Below are 17,814 nucleotides of genomic sequence, written 5' to 3'. Positions count from 1 at the left end.
AAAATTTGTAAAACAATTAGAAAATCAGTCAGTTATCAGTTTCATGTGTTACGTTTAAGGTTCTTACAACATTGTCATAATTTTTAACATTCAACAAAATTTTAAAAGATAGAATAATTAGGCAGGAAAGACTATAAACGTTAAACCAAATTTCTATAGAATATATAGCTATGTGTTGCTCCCCAAATTCAATTAGTTCAATCGTGGTTTAAAACTTCACAAAAACTATATAATACAGTATATTTTCCAGATTTCCTTTTAACGACAGGACTCATTTGTTACCAACGTTATTTTATTGATATCTGGAGTGGCCGAGTACGCGATTTTGCTTTTACGTCATTGAATATATATTCATTAGAGAATCATTAGATGAAAACTTTTTTTTGGTTGAAAACGCTAAAAAAAAATCATGACGAGGAATAGCGAAACAAACAAAAAACACTTGTGTTTCCTGCTTTTCATAGAGAGTTTGTTTAGTCTTCATCATAATTTGTTAATTTCGAAACAAATTTAACATTTGCTACAAGAAATGTATGATGACGATGTTCGATAAATCTTTTCTTTAAAACAGAATTTTCAAATAGTCAATAGGATTATAAGTAGATTATCAAATAGATACAAAATGTTCTATTTAAAGTATTTTATTAATCATTTGAGCACTTCTAATTGATGCACATCCCTTCAACTAAAATGCTGACAATGTTTATGGAGTTCTGCAAGTGTTGTGTCCAAAAAGACCTAAACTATCTCTCTTTTTTTTTTTGCAGTACTGCTTTATCTGGAGGTTTTATATAATAAAATATACTCCATCTATGACTCTTCAAACCAGAAAGGGGATAGAAAAATCCGCTTAATTTCCATATGATTTTTACTCTACGTAAACACAATAATAGGATATATCCCTAAGAACCAAGGATCGGCATTTATATCCTTTATGCCTTTAAATAACTAGTAGCCCCACTTCCTGGCTCCAATACACGATTTACTCCTCCATGTGTCAATATCTGTTTGTGTAACGGGTGGCAAGGACTTTTCATGCAGCATGGAACAAAGTCTACACCATGTTTTTGTATTGGTCATTTTACCATAACGTTTCCATCGGAAATATTCATTAAATAAATTGTCATCTTTATCTATACGATGCAAATAATCTGCTAATTGTTTCGGTGAATCGAAATCCTCCACGTGAATATAGGATCCAGGGGGTGCTGCTGCTTTGATTTCAGCACGTGACACTCCAAGAACAACTGGTATGGCGTTGTTTCTGAAATAGAGAAGATAAAATTAAGAATGAAAATTGGGAATGTGTCAAAGAGACAACAACTCGACCATAGAGCAGACAACAACAGAAGGTCACCAACAGGTCTTCAATGCAGCGAGAAATTCCCGCACACGGGGGCGTCCTTCAGCTGGTCCCTAAACAAATATATAAGACACATATGGATATGACAGTTTAAAAGAAAATTTAACATAAGTTTTCATAATTATAAGAAGATGTCGTGGTATGAGTGCCAATGAGACAACTCGCCATCTAAGTCAAAATTTGTAAAAGTAAACCATTATCGGTCAATCTACGGTCTTCATCACGGAGCCATGGCTCACACCGAACAGCAAGCTATAAAGGGACCCAAAAATTGTGTAAAACCATCCAAACGGGAAAACTAACGGTCTAAATCTATAAAAAAAAAACAACCGAGAAACACTTATGAACCATATAAACAAACGACAACTACTGAACATCAAATTCCTGCTGGAAAAGGTACTAATCTTCACCCCTGTAACTGGATAGGAGCACCTATTCTAAGTCCATTTTAGATGTTGCAACTGGTGAACAAAACTAGAATTTATACGGATCTGTTCTTAGTAGTGCATGTTCTTTATAGTATACTGTATGTTTGCATCATACGATGTTCAAAAAGAGCTCAGCCTCGGTTTAGATTCTGAAATAGGCACCTACAGTGACCTATAACAACAAATATAGTTGTTAATTGCTGTATCATTTGGTCTCTTGTGGAGAGTTGTCTCATTTGCAATCATATCACATCTTTTTTATTATACGTATCTATCAAATCTAAATAATTTGACCATATTTGTAAGCTAGTTTCATCATGAATTATGGGTTTGATGTATATCTAGAATACTTGACATAATCAAATACCAGAAGCGGAGTTTGTAGTTGTTAGATGTGTAAAGGTTTTGTATCAAGGGGACAGTGATTGTGATATCTGGTATATGTAATTGAAATGCTAACATTTGAAGCAATCTGATAATTGCCACCGCGTGTACACGTATCTCAAAGACGGCAATGGTATGGACCAGATTTGGATTAATGAAAGCAGAACATGGTGTGAACAAAATCACAACCAAGTTGAATGTATATTATATATTTGTACAAATACATACCGAAGAGCATTCTGTGAGAACTTTTCTGTGTAATATCCTAAACATTTGGAATTTTCAAAAGCAAGATAGAATTTGTAGTTTTGTTTGATCATCGTATAACATTTCTTTGGATCACTTTTCCGGCACGATTTATTTCCACATGCTCCATAGATATCTATATTGATATATTTGGCTAATTGTCTAGCATACGTCATACGTCCACTTCTTACTAAGTTACAGTTAGAAACCATCCATGCTACTTTCTTTGTTTTACCTGTGGCTAAGTTAGTTTCAATTGTTTCTTTAGGTAAGGGCTGTTTGTAATATAGAAATTTAAAGTAAGGTGTAGTTATGGTGGAATCCCTTCTGTATGTCATTGTCCAGTTAAAGTAGTTTCTATACCCTGAAGCAGAGTTAGTGTTATGTGGAGCTTCTAGTGAATACATTGCCCAGATCTGATCTACAGACCTCCTAGGCCATGGTGGGTTCGATGGTAGTGTGAAAGGATTTAAAAATACCACAGCGTCAGCAGTTCTTCCTTCAGACTGTTTATATGTCACTAGGCAACGATTAACTGGACACTTCTCCTTCAAGAAGTATGTCTGTCCTTCCTTTAAATACCATTGTCTTTCACTTCCATGAAAATAAAGCAGTTTCATTGGTACATCAATCTTGTTGTCTAAAGCATACTGATATGACTTAGGTACATGACTAATCTGTAAATGGATTCTGTCATCAACTGGTTCAAACCTTGGGCTCCTTATTCTTTTTTGAGGTAACAGATCAGTAACATTGTATGGCATGCCTGACTTGTCATAATTGTCACTACTAGAATTGTGCAGTATCAGCCCATCATAGCTGGCATCCTCAGATTTATTTAAATTAACTTCTTTCTGGAATTTTATTCTCAGTGAATCTAATATCACAGATAATCCAACAGTTATCAAAATAGCAGTAAATACAAATGTAATCACTCTTTGGAAAGGTTTTGATTTTGTCAAGTTTCCCATGGTTAAAATTGAGTTCACACCATCTTTTGGATGCATGTTGATTTGTACATATATTTCCAAAGATTAGTTTGAAATGGGAGTACTAAGAATATTGTATAAGAATACATGGTTATAGTTATTAAGGACATTATAGGTCTGTTCCTTCCTGGATATTTGTAATGACCTTAACTAATATGATATACAATAATAACCCCTAGGGGATTGCAAACAAGTCAAATCATTTGTCTTATTAGGTGACAAAATTACTTCCTTAGGTATATTGACTTTAAAACAAATTGAAATAAAGTTTGCACATTTTTATATTTTATTTTAAAAACTAAATCAAAATATAATCTACACCACATCTGAGAATTACAAAAATATAAAATAAATAAACATGTTTTATTTGTATTTAAAAAAGACTTATACTATATATTAAATTTTTATTTGGTATTATTTTGAATATGCTTTCATTGTACACTCAATTTTTAATTTAAGGTCTTCTTTATAATAAATTTTGTCATTAAGTCATATGAAACCTCAAATTAGCGATAGACAAATTTTATACATACTTGTTCTTTGTTGGACCTTATTTTAACATTAAATCAGTAAATGCCATTTGTTTGTTTGTGTTTTAGGATGCTGTTTCATAAATATTTACCTGAATAACATCAAATCTCTTTTTATTGAATGTTAAAACAATCATTTTTGACACACTTATAAAATAAACCCTGCATAATAATTTGCAAAAAAAATAATACATAAAATAAAATATATTTTATAACATCATATATCCATTTCGGTGAACATTTGCCAGTTTAAAAAAGTAAAAAGAAGGAAAACAAACATATATGTACCAAACTTAAATAAAGCATTGAGTAGTAAATAATCCAGTAAATATAAATTATAAAAAAAACCAATCATTTCATTTTGCGTAATTTCATGTCTTCACACATTACAATAGCACATATAGTGGTACTTTTCATGTAAAGATAGATGGATAACAAAAACATGGATTCAATTTTTTGGTGTAAGATAGAAAGCATTCTGGGATAGCACTATTTGTGGACATATTCATAGAGCCATAATCGTGAAAAGTTTATTCAAAATTTGACAAAGTTCTTTTAAGAGTAACATATAGTTATAGTAATCGAACCATACTACATTTTTTTAATAGAATTGTTGATAAATGATTAAATGGATATATATGTCGACATGATATGCACAAACTCCAAGACACTTCAGTCCTGACCAGATGTGAAGCAGGAGTCAGCCAGGATCTTATGATAAACAAGAAATGGGCAGTGATTTCCTATGCCAATTCAATTTAATCTTTAAACAGATGATCCAAAGTTGTATTGTGAAATCAAAGAGCCACCTGGAGTAGAATTTCAGGAAACTATTTCATCCCTTGTATAGTTTCAAGTAACAGTACTTAAGAGTGTAAGTATTCCAACATATTTTAAGAATTTTTAGCAATCCTTTTTCATATTATTGTATAATACAACAATGCTGGCTAATTTCAGCTTAAAACAGCATCATTAGAAATATTTCTTGTTTGAACATTGTTGATCAACTTGATTATTAAGAGGCAAAGGTAGTAACAAGAGATGATTTTACAGTTAAGGGTCAAATATATTTGGAAAAAAATAAAAACAATAATTGATTGCTTGCGTAAAATGTTCAGTGGCAATTATTTCATTCATATTCAGGAAAACAAATGAATAAATAACAAAGAGGCCCTTAAATATTCCCTGGCTTGTTAGGATTTAATGCTGTAATAATACAGCCATTATTTTCTAATATGGTCTCTAACATTGATGTGATGTGGGCAATGTCACACACTAAAGTTTTCAATGATTTTAGAGACTTCAGACATTCCAAACCAGATGTCGTCAGTAAATCACATTTATTTATATTTAAATGCTTAAGATTGCTTAGTCCTGACACTATAGTAGAAATACCTGAATCGGTAACTTTACTATTCCTGATGTTCAGAGTTTCTAACTTTGTCAAATGACGTGATATATGATGTAAAATGAGATCAGTACAATTACAATGTGCTATTTCTAAAGTTTGTAAATTAATCAGTTCTTTTGCAATCTTTTCTAACCCTTTCTCATTAATTCTGTAACAAGCATTCAAATTAAGAGACTCTAATCCTGTTATTTTACAAACATCGTCTAGATCATGATTATCTACTCGTGAGGTATGTTCTAGTATGAGACACTTGATGTTCGGTACCATGGTATGGAGATGTTTAAACCATCTAGGTTTCCAGTAACACTGATACAGTTCTATAGAAGTCAGACTTGGTGGAAGTTTCATCTCTAGGTTTTGTAGTTTACAGTTTTGTAAGGTTATATGTCTGATATTGGGACATCTCTCATTCAAGTCAGCAAGCATAGCATCTGATACTGGGTTTTTATCCTTTATTGGCACTACAATGGAAAAAATAAAATCAGTTTGGATAAACAGACCATTCAGATAATTATAGATTGATATAAGATTTTATAAAATCCTCTCAGCTTCAGCTGTTTAAAATGTTTACAGATTAAAACAAATTTCTAAATTAAAATATCTTCTGTGAGTTTCATACCATGTCTGTAAATCTACTCTGAGTTGGAAAATGAACCCATATTCATTGACCATAGCAATTTATTTTTGCTCTAAGTGTCAAGACAAGACTGATCAAACATTCATAGAACAGTAAATTTTCCTAATCATATTGCCAAAATGAGTATCCAGGAGCTCTGGATATTTTTACTTTTAAACATTTATCTTTTTCCCCCCTAAAATTAATACATGATAATATCTATTGGTCCAAGGTTTTCAGACGAATGAGACATTCAGAAAAGTCCCAACTTACTGTTAAAACCTCTCAGTTTTAGAAAAGCTAATCAATTCACTTCAGAGAAGTTTAGTTAGTATAAACTATTGAATTTTACATAAAAGTATCAGACTAATAAGACATTCTCTAAGAACATAAAATGTCCTTTTCACATACCAGTTCTGGTATTGCCTCGAAACTCCCATATCATGCACAACAGCACAAGGCATAAGCCGAGGGCTTATATACAAGAAGGTCAAGGGTTGATATCAGGGCCTACATAAAAAAGGCCTAATTAACAATTATGTGAAAAAGAATCAATGCATGTACATACTGTTAAAATCTCCTCTAAGTTTCAGACTGATCAGACATTCAGAGAAATGTGACCTGATAACCTTCCACGTCTTTTTCAAATCTAATCTGTAGGGTGTTAAATCTACATGTCTCCACAATGTGTAATCTCTGGTTATCCTTCTCCATCTTCTACACACACTGTAATTATCAATAAACTTATATCAAAAGTAAAATATAAAACAGGTATTCCCATAATATGCTTAATCTTTCTGTCTTTTGGAATTATAAATAAATCTAAATAATAGCTAGAGCACTGATACACTCAAGTTAGAGCACTGACACAGTCAAGTTAGAGCACTGACAAATTGAAGTTAGAGAACTGACACAGTTTAATTAGAGCATCGACACAGTCGAATTGAAGTACAGACAATGTGAAGTTAGAGAACTGACACAGTCAAGAAAGAGAACTGACAGAGTTAAATTAGAGCACTGACAAAGTGAAGTTAGAGAACTGACACAGTTAAATTAAAGCATTGATGCAGTTGAGTTGAAGAAATGCCAAAGTGAAGATAGAGAACTGACACAGTCACGTTAGAGCATTTACACAGTCAAAATAGAGAACTGACAGAGTGAGGTTAGAGCATTGACACGTCAAGTTAAAACATTGACACACTCATGTTAGAGCATAAACACAGTCAAATTAGAGCATAGAAACAGTCAAGTTAGAGCATAGACACAGTCAAGTTAGAGCATTGACACAGTCAAGTTAGAACAGACACAGTCAAGTCAGACCACTGACACAGTCAAGTTAGAACACTGACATAGTCAAGTTAGAACATTGACACAGTCAAGTTAGATCACATAAAAAGAGAAGTTAGAGCATTGACACAGTCAAGTTAGGGCATTGACACAGTCAAGTTAAGGCACTGACACAGTCAAGTTAGGGCATTGACACAGTCAAGTTAGAGCACTGACACAGTCAAGTTAGAACTCTGACATATTCAAGTTAGAGCATTGAAACAGTCAAGTTAGATCACAGAAAAGGTGAAGTAAAAGCAATAACAGTCAAGTTAGAGCACAGACACAGTAAAGTTAGGGCACTGACACAGTCAAGTTAGAGCACTGACACAGTCAAGTTAGAGAACTGACAGTTAAATTAGAGCACTGACAGTTAAATTAGAGCACTGACAAAGTGAAGTTAGAGAACTGACACAGTTAAATTAGAGCATTGATGCAGTTGAGTTGAAGAAATGCCAAAGTGAAGATAGAGTATTGACACAGTCAAAATAGAGAACTGACAAAGTGAAGTTAGAGCATTGACACATTCAATTAAGAGCACTGACACAGTCAAATTAGAGCACCAACACAGTCAAGTGAGAGCACTGACACAATCAAGTTAGAGCACTGACACAATCAAGTTAGAGAACTGACACAATCAAGTTAAAACATTGACACACTCAAGTTACAGAAAAAGTAGAGCTAGAACACTGATACATTCAAGTTGGAGCACTGACAGTCAAATTTGGGCATAGACACAGTCAAGTTAGAACAAAGACACAGTCAAATAAGAGCACTGACACAGTCAAGTTAGAGCAATGACACAGTCAAGTGAGGGCATTGACACAGTCAAGTTAGAGCACTGACACAATCAAGTTAGAGCACTGACATAGTCAAGTTAGAGCATTGACACAGCCAAGTTAGATAACAGAAAAAGTGAAGTTAGAGCATAGACACATTCAATTGGAGCACTGACACAGTCAAGTTAAAACATTGACACACTCACGTTAGAGCATAGACACAGTCAAATTAGAGCATAGAAACAGTCAAGTTAGAGTATAGATACAGTCAAGTTAGAACAGACACCGTCAAGTTAGAGCACTGACACAGTCAAGTTAGAACACTGACATAGTCAAGTTAGAGCATTGACACAGTCAAGTTAGATCACATAAAAAGATAAGTTAGAGCACTGACACAGTCAAGTTAGGGCATTGACACAGTCAAATTAGAGTACTGACACAGTCAAGTTAGAGCACTGACATATTCAAGTTAAAGCATTGAAACAGTCAAGTTATATCACAGAAAAGGTGAAGTAAGAGCACTGACACAGTCAAGTTAGAGCACTGACACAGTCAAGTTAGAGCATAGACACAGTCACGTTAGAGCACAGCCACAGTCAAGTTAGGGCACTGACACAGTCAAGTTAAAGCACTGACACAGTCACATTAGAGCACAGACACAGTCAAGTTAGAGCACATACACAGTCAAGTTAGAGCACTGACACAGTCAAGTAAGAGCATAGACACGATCAAATTAGAGCATGAACACAATCAAGTTAGAGCATAGACACAGTCAAGTTTGAGCATTGACACAGTCCAGTTATAGCACTGACACAGTCAAGTTAGAGCACTGACATAGTCAAGTTAGAGCATTGAAACAGTCAAGTTAGAGCATAGACACAGTCACGTTAGAGCACAGACACAGTCAAGTTAGGGCATTGACACAGTCAAGTTAGAGCATTGACACAGCCAAGTTATAGCACTGACACAGTCAAGTTAGAGCACTGACATAGTCAAGTTAGAGCATTGAAACAGTCAAGTAAGATCACAGAAAAAGTGAAGTTAGAGCATTGACATAGTCAAGTTAGAGCATAGACACAGTAGAATTAGAGGACGGACACAGTCAAGTTAGAACAGACACAGTCACTTCAGAGCACTGACACAGTCAAGTTAGAGCACTGACATAGTCAAGTTAGAGCATTTACACAGACAAGTTAGATCACTGAAAAAGTGAAGTTAGAGCATATACACAGTCACTTCAGAGCACTGACACAGTCAAGTTAGAGCACACACAGTCAAGTTAGGGCACTGACACAGTCAAGTTAGAGCACTGACACAGTCAAGTTAGAGCACTGACAAATTGAAGTTAGAGAACTGACACAGTTTAATTAGAGCATCGACACAGTCGAATTGAAGTACAGACAATGTGAAGTTAGAGAACTGACACAGTCAAGAAAGAGAACTGACAGAGTTAAATTAGAGCACTGACAAAGTGAAGTTAGAGAACTGACACAGTTAAATTAAAGCATTGATGCAGTTGAGTTGAAGAAATGCCAAAGTGAAGATAGAGAACTGACACAGTCACGTTAGAGCATTTACACAGTCAAAATAGAGAACTGACAGAGTGAGGTTAGAGCATTGACACGTCAAGTTAAAACATTGACACACTCATGTTAGAGCATAAACACAGTCAAATTAGAGCATAGAAACAGTCAAGTTAGAGCATAGACACAGTCAAGTTAGAGCATTGACACAGTCAAGTTAGAACAGACACAGTCAAGTCAGACCACTGACACAGTCAAGTTAGAACACTGACATAGTCAAGTTAGAACATTGACACAGTCAAGTTAGATCACATAAAAACAGAAGTTAGAGCACTGACACAGTCAAGTTAGGGCATTGACACAGTCAAGTTAAGGCATTGACACAGTCAAGTTAGAGCATTGACACAGCCAAGTTATAGCACTGACACAGTCAAGTTAGAGCACTGACATAGTCAAGTTAGAGCATTGAAACAGTCAAGTAAGATCACAGAAAAAGTGAAGTTAGAGCACTGACATAGTCAAGTTAGAGCATAGACACAGTAGAATTAGAGGACGGACACAGTCAAGTTAGAACAGACACAGTCACTTCAGAGCACTGACACAGTCAAGTTAGAGCACTGACATAGTCAAGTTAGAGCATTTACACAGACAAGTTAGATCACTGAAAAAGTGAAGTTAGAGCATATACACAGTCACTTCAGAGCACTGACACAGTCAAGTTAGAGCACAGACACAGTCAAGTTAGGGCACTGACACAGTCAAGTTAGAGCACTGACACAGTCAAGTTAGAGCATAGACACAGTCATGTTAGAGCACAGACACAGTCAAGTTAGGGCACTGACACAGTCAAGTTAAAGCACTGACACAGTCATGTTAGAGCACAGACACAGTCAAGTTAGAGCACAGAACAGACACAGTCAAGTTAGAGCAAAAGAAGATTATAAGTGCAAACTAACATCTCAACTTATTGACAAAAATATTCCTCCTGGTAAATGGTGGCGCATTGCCAAGTCTGTATCAAATTTTACCAAAAATAGAGATTTTCCCCCTTTTTTGGAACATGATGGCCAAATTTTTATTCATCCATTGGACAAATCAGAGATCCTGAACAATCATTTTCTAATATAGCTAATATTGATACAGAACCAGAAATTCCTGATAATAATGAGCCTCCTCCATGTCATTTAAATAAATTTGTCATCACTGAGAAAGAAATTTTAGATCAGTTAAAAATCTTGAATGTAAACAAACCTGCTGGACCTGATGGTATCAGTCCTAGAATTTTAAAAGAGGTTGCTAGCTTTATTTCTAAACCATTAACTAAGTTATTTAATATGTCTCTATCAGTTAAACAGGTTCCACTGTTATGGAAAATTGCACATGTTAATCCTATTTTTAAAGTAAAAGGTAGTCCACATTCAGCTCTAAACTATCGTCCAATATCTGTTACTAGTATTGTTTGTAAGATTATGGAAAAAGTTCTATTTAAACATTTGTATAATTATATGAGAAGTAATAACCTTTTGTCAAAGTTTCAATCTGGTTTCCAGCCAGGTGACTCAACTGTTAATCAGTTAATTGAAATATATCATAAAATTATTAGTAATATGGATAGTGGGAGGGATGTAAGCCACAGTAAGGTTTGTATTTTGTGATGTATCTGGAGCTTTCCATAAAGTTTGGCATAAAGGACTTTTATTTAAACTTAAACAATCTGGCATAAATGATCAGCTCTTATCTTGGATAGAGAGTTATCTTTCAGATCGTCAACAAAAGGTCGTTTCAGAAGGTTTTTCGTCAACTCTAAGAAGTATACACGCAGGTGTCCCCCAGGGATCAGTTTTAGGACCCTTTCTGTTTCTTATTTATATAAATGATATAGTTAATGACATTTCTAATGATATTAGACTTTTTGCAGATGACACCTCTTTATTTGTTATAGTAGATGATGATCCTGCTGTAGCAGCTGCTTCTTTGACTGATGACTTGGATGTTATCTCAAATTGGGCAAAATCATGGGCTGTTCAATTTAACTCTAAGAAAACAAAAACTATTGTATTTACTAGAAGGGAAAGGGAACACCCACCTGTATTTTTTGGGATAAATGGGGAAGAGGTTGAGAAAAAAAATATTCACTGTCATCTTGGGATAACATTTCAGTCATCAGCTTCATGGAACGCACATATTGATATTATCTATAAAAAAGCATGCTCTCGTCTATTTGTGCATCGTCAAGTCAAACATTTATTAGATAGGAGTTCACTTATACGTATTTATTATGCTTTTATTAGACCTATATTAGAGTATGGCGATGTTGTATGGGGAAATTGCTCCCAGCACGAGTCTGAGCTTCTTGAAAGTATTCAGATAGAAGCCGCTAGAATTATTACAGTCTTACGACGTAATTCCTCCAGACAAAAACTTTATATTGAATTAGGTTTAGAAACTCTGGAGAATATAGACGTAATAAACATAAGCTTATACTATTCTATAAAATATTAAATGGGATGACACCTGCATACTTATATGAGTTAGTCCAGCAATATCTTCCCAGACAAACCCCTTATACTTTGAGGAATGAAAATAACACTTTTCATCCGCCTCTTGCTAGAACTAGCTCTTATTTTAATAGTTTCATTCCTTCCACTATAAGACTTTGGAATAGTCTTCCTTTGAGTTTACAAAAATCCCCAAGTTTGGGTATATTTAGAAGTGGACTGGATAAGTTTTATAAGACTGATGATATCTTTAAACCTTTTAACTATGGGATAAGGAAACTTAATTTAAGTCATTGTCAACTCAGAAATAATGCTAGCTACCTAAAATCTCATCTGTTTAATCAGTTCTTATCAGAGAACACTGTTTGTGTAAACTGTAATCACCCTGTTGAGGATAACAAACATTTCTTTTTCATTTGCCCTAAGTACAATGATGTAAGACAGATCCTTCTTGATTCCATTAACTCCATTGCTGATAATGTTGCTATAAATATTGAATTATTACTTTTTGGAAACAGATTATTTTCATATGATATGAATATTGCTATTTTTAAATCTGTTCATAAATATATCAGTGACACTCATCGTTTTGTTTAAAACTTACCTATTTTTTGTTTCATTTATTTTTATTTTTTTATTTTTATTCTTCTCCACTAAAACATTAATTCATTTTATCCACTAAGCAAGCTTAGTGTCTCTTTCAAGCCATATATATATATATTTCTAATGACTTATAAAGGATATTTGCATGTTTCAAGGTTCTTGAATACATGATGAGTAATTGCCTATATATACTTAAATATACTTTGCATTTAGTAAGTAACACTGTAAACATTTATTTTCTCGTGTGTGCTCATAAGTAGCATGCATGTTCCACTATATTGCATTATTTTAAATACAGTTGTTATAATTGAGTTATACCTTGAACATGTAATATGGAGAGAGCTTTTATAGGCTGTGCCTGTTGCTCAATCCTTTTCATATCTTAATGAATAAAATATGTTTAAAATCAAAAATCAAGTTAGAGCACTGACACAGTCAAGTAAGAGCATAGACAAGATCAAATTAGAGCATGAACACAATCAAGTTAGAGCATAGACACAGTCAAGTTTGAGCATTGACACAGTCAAGTTATAGCACTGACACAGTCAAGTTAGAGCACTGACATAGTCAAGTTAGAGCATTGAAACAGTCAAGTAAGATCACAGAAAAAGTGAAGTTAGAGCACTGACATAGTCAAGTTAGAGCAAAGAAACAGTAGAATTATAGGACGGACACAGTCAAGTTAGAACAGACACAGTCACTTCAGAGCACTGACACAGTCAAGTTAGAGCACTGACATAGTCAAGTTAGAGCATTGACACCGACAAGTTAGATCACTGAAAAAGTGAAGTTAGAGCATATACATAGTAGAATCAGAGCATTGACACAGTCAAGTTAGAACAGACACAGTCACTTCAGAGCACTGACACAGTCAAGTTAGAGCACTGACAAAGTCAAGTTAGAGCATTAACACAGTCAAGTTAGATCACAGAAAAAGTGACGTTAGAGCACTGACACAGTTAAGTTAGGACATTGACACAGTCAAGTTAGAGCATAGACAGAGTAAAATTAGAGCATAGACACAGTCAAGTGATTGCATTTGTATCAACAGCAAAGAAAAATGCAATAAAGATATTATTTTATTTAAAAAAAAAAGTTATTGCATTGAGACAGTCAGGTTAGAACAGACACAGTCAAGGAAGAGCACTGACACAGTCAAGTTAGAGCACTGACACAATCAATGTAGTGTTATATATCTGTATTGTATGGTCGTATGTGTTTTGTAGTTAAGTCGTGAGAGTTGTGTCCCTTTGTATGATGATGATGCGTATTTGTCATGTGATGTTATCTGTCTCTTTGAAATAAACGTGCTATGGAAATGGATGTGTTTTTATTGCTCTTTAGCAAATATAACTTTAGCGGCATGGGGAGGCAAGTATATGTCCCCCCATGTACGTAATATGGTGGAGGACTTAAAAACGACCCCTTTATATGTGTATTTTATGTGAGCTGTCCCCAAAGACGAAGAACAAACTTTCTAAAAGTCTAGACCACGATGCTGGCGGCGCCATTATTAAATTTTGACCACCTTGAAATCTTGGAATTTTTGTTCAGTAGAGTATAGCAGTACCATCGCATTTGACACTCAGGCTGGAACCCATTTTTGGATGTATTTTTTATTTGGATTTAGTTAATATTCAGAAAACACCATTATATTTTTCGTCAACAAAAGAAAACGGTAAAATTCAAGGAACTGTTTTTAAACAACATTGTATACATGCACTGATATTAAAGTATTTCGCAATTGTTTATTATCATTTGAACTTTGATTTTCATTTGGACTGTTGGACGCGATCGAAATTTCTACACAAACAATTAAATTTTAACCGCAATTTAACGTTGGTCAGTCTGACATCAAGAAATACATCTGTGTATGTTTATGTGTGTAGAAAACCGTAGCATGTGTCATGTGACGTCCCGGCCTTTCATCTTACAGTACTTCGAAATGATAATTGCTTTGTAATTGGCATTATCTTTAGACTAATCGGCTTGACCAATATATATGTGTATTTTATGATTTAGCAGAGGAAATGTGTTGCAGTTTTGAACTATTTAAATTATACTACAGACGGTACGTGTGAGATTTATCTCGTCGTACGCTACCCAGTTACAAGGAAAACACCGACTTTAATTATGAATTTAATTTTGTCTGCCGAAGGAATTTTTTTTAATTATTAATACATATATTTCTGTTATCAGTTGGACTGATTTGATAGCGGATTGTCAGTAGCGGTGAGATAATAGTCATAAATAAAACCTAGGTTGATATTGACATTTCTGGAGCTATTCATTTGTTTCATCTTTACTTTTATTTTGTGAGTGTGATATGTACGAGAGATTGAACACGTTAGAGAGGGAGAATTAGTCGTATTTTCTTATTTGCATATGTAACTTATGAAGTGTTTCATTGATGTAATATTTACTATTTTTAAGAGTTAAAGGTCTCTGATGATTATCTATCAATTTGTTATATACAGCTACATTTATGACAGTATTCTAGTATTTTCCATTTAGATTGAGTAAATGTATTAAATGCATATTTTTTTATGTCGAATGAACGTAATGCGTGCATAAGGTCCTAAGGGGGAGATCGAGATGCCAGACGTTCGGATTTTTCTGCATTGTTTATACTGGTGTGTATGGATGCTAGATTGAGAAAGGTCAGTCACGAATATTTCAGTTAATATAAATGTATTTACATAGATTATTTGGAAACTGTTGGTTTTATACGGAATGACGGATGTGAATATATAGTTTGATTTTTTTTTCTTCTTCTTGAAATTGTATATGGATAAAACACATACACCATTTTGATAAAAATTTGGGAAATTTTCTTTTTGGGGGCGGGTTGTTATATATCTGTATTGTATGGTCGTATGTGTTTTGTAGTTAAGTCGTGAGAGTTGTGTCCCTTTGTATGATGATGATGCGTATTTGTCATGTGATGTTATCTGTCTCTTTGAAATAAACGTGCTATGGAAATGGATGTGTTTTTATTGCTCTTTAGCAAATATAACTTTAGCGGCATGGGGAGGCAAGTATATGTCCCCCCATGTACGTAATAGTAGGGCATTGAGAGTCAAGGTAGAGCACTGGCACAGTCAAGTTAGAACATACAGTCAAGTTAGAGCACTGACACAGTCAAGTTAGAGCACTGACACAGTCAAGTTAGAGCACTGACACAGTCAACTTAGAGCACTGACACAATCAATGTAGGGCATTGACACAGTCAAGGTAGAGCACTGACACAGTCAAGTTAGAACATAGACAGTCAATTTAGAGCACTGACACAGTCAAGTTAGAGCACTGACACAGTCAAGTTAGAGCACTGACACAGACAAGTTAGAGCACTGACAGAGTCAAGATAGAGAACTGACACACATAATTTGATTATGCTAACAAACTGCTGATAAACAGAAACAGAGAAATGGAAAGTTGACTATGAGAAAATTGAAATCATTTCTTCTTAAATTTTATGGTTCTCAGCCAACTCTTATTTTCAATTTTTTAAACTCGTCAATATTTGAAGCAGACTTTAATAACTTTATCTTTATCAGTGATAAATAGCCTGCGACCAACATAATCACTAATCATTCAGTAACAGGATTTGTACAGGGACAGGCTCTGTCAGTTTCACTTTAGAAAGTACAAATCCTCGTTCAGTGAGTGAGAGGACACGTTTTAGCCATATCATTACCTTCCAGCTATGCATAATTCTTTAACAGGCAAATAGTTCAAAACTTCTAATATGATGTTGTCAGGTAGTAAATCAAAATTGGCCATTAATGCAAAGTTTGTTTAGTTTTCCCGAAAAATGAATTAAAACATTTATGTGACATAGATTTTTTCTTTAGATTTTTCTATTATATGTATTACAAACCCGTATTCAAAACCCAAAAGCAACGACTGATTTACATTAATACCTTTTTACTTAATCCTTTGGCAGATGTTACCTGTGAAAAGGGACGAAGTCAAAAAACGTATAGAATACTTTACAGTATTCGGTTAACATAAAATTGAGAATGGAAATGGGGAGAACAGGAGAATGTGTCAAAGAGAACAACCCGATCAAAGAGAAAAAAACAGTCAAAGGACACCAATGCGTCTTCAACCTCGCGAAAAAATCCCACAATCGTAGGCAGGCCTTAGCATGCAGAGTGTAAATACATGTGTAAATGAAACATTGTTTGCGATTCCCAGCATAATGTCTTATCATGAGAAAGTCACTGAATTTAATAATAATAAAAAAAGGCAAACAAACATTATTTATACATAAAACAGACTAAAATATAATTGAGAATGGAAATGCGGAAAGCTTAGTGACAAAGAGACAACAACCCGACCAAAGAGCAGACAACAGCAGAAGAACAAATATGGGTCATACAAAACTCCGAAATATACACAAGAAACTAAAACTAAAAATCATACAAGACTAGCAATTTCAGAGGCTCCTGACTTTGTACAGGCCTAGAAATATGTCGGGGTTAAACATGTTTTCTTTAGATCTCAACCCTCCCCTATATCTCTACTGAGCCAGTGTAGAAAAAAAAACACACAACAATACGCACAATATAACTCAGTTTAACAAAAGTCCGAGTCCGATGTCAGAATAGTTAACAAAAGAAACTAAACAAACTGACAATGATACATGATATTAACAAAGGACTACTAGCAGTAACTGACATGCCAGCTGAAGACTTCGATTAAACAGATTGACAGATTATATATTTTCATCATATGAATATCAAGTACAATCCCTAGAAATATATATTACATATCAACAAAAAATATGTATAAAACGTCAATTTTAACTATTTTAACTTTATCTATAATTTTTATTATTCGTTCTTTAATTGATACAAAATGCATCTTTGTCAATAAGTTAAATAATCTGATGATTTTTATGCAAAACTTTTTGTCATCATACATATGTTAATACCTTTCCGAGATAGTAACAATTTATATATGATGCATTTAATACAGTGAACCTTGACAAAGATGCAATACAAAGGATGAAATTTAAAAAAAAACCACTACTGTTTTAAATTGGTAACCTTCAATAAAGTAGATAATATGTATCTGCCTTTAAGAACAATTTGATTCCAAGGATGAAATAGT

At 34.1% G+C, this 17,814-nt stretch overlaps 2 protein-coding genes across 2 annotated transcripts; both read right to left on the bottom strand.

The window, feature by feature from the left end:
• Positions 1-625: 625 nt before the first annotated feature.
• On the bottom strand, positions 626-3,509 carry LOC134696628 (glycoprotein 3-alpha-L-fucosyltransferase A-like). Its single transcript, XM_063558513.1, has 2 exons — positions 2,404-3,509; positions 626-1,264 (listed from the first exon to the last, which is right to left on the bottom strand). Exons 1-2 carry the CDS (start codon positions 3,426-3,428, stop codon positions 949-951), a joined length of 1,341 nt encoding a protein of 446 aa, XP_063414583.1. The 5' UTR covers positions 3,429-3,509; the 3' UTR covers positions 626-948.
• A 288-nt stretch (positions 3,510-3,797) lies between these two features.
• LOC134696624 (F-box/LRR-repeat protein 12-like) lies at positions 3,798-16,533 on the bottom strand. The gene is made up of 3 exons (XM_063558497.1): positions 16,394-16,533; positions 6,536-6,693; positions 3,798-5,812 (listed from the first exon to the last, which is right to left on the bottom strand). Exons 1-3 carry the CDS (start codon positions 16,477-16,479, stop codon positions 5,115-5,117), a joined length of 942 nt encoding a protein of 313 aa, XP_063414567.1. The 5' UTR covers positions 16,480-16,533; the 3' UTR covers positions 3,798-5,114.
• Positions 16,534-17,814: the final 1,281 nt, after the last annotated feature.

Source organism: Mytilus trossulus, chromosome 1 (assembly GCF_036588685.1).
Source record: "Mytilus trossulus isolate FHL-02 chromosome 1, PNRI_Mtr1.1.1.hap1, whole genome shotgun sequence".
NCBI lineage: Eukaryota > Metazoa > Mollusca > Bivalvia > Mytilida > Mytilidae > Mytilus > Mytilus trossulus.
This window is presented reverse-complemented; position numbering and strand designations above follow the sequence as displayed.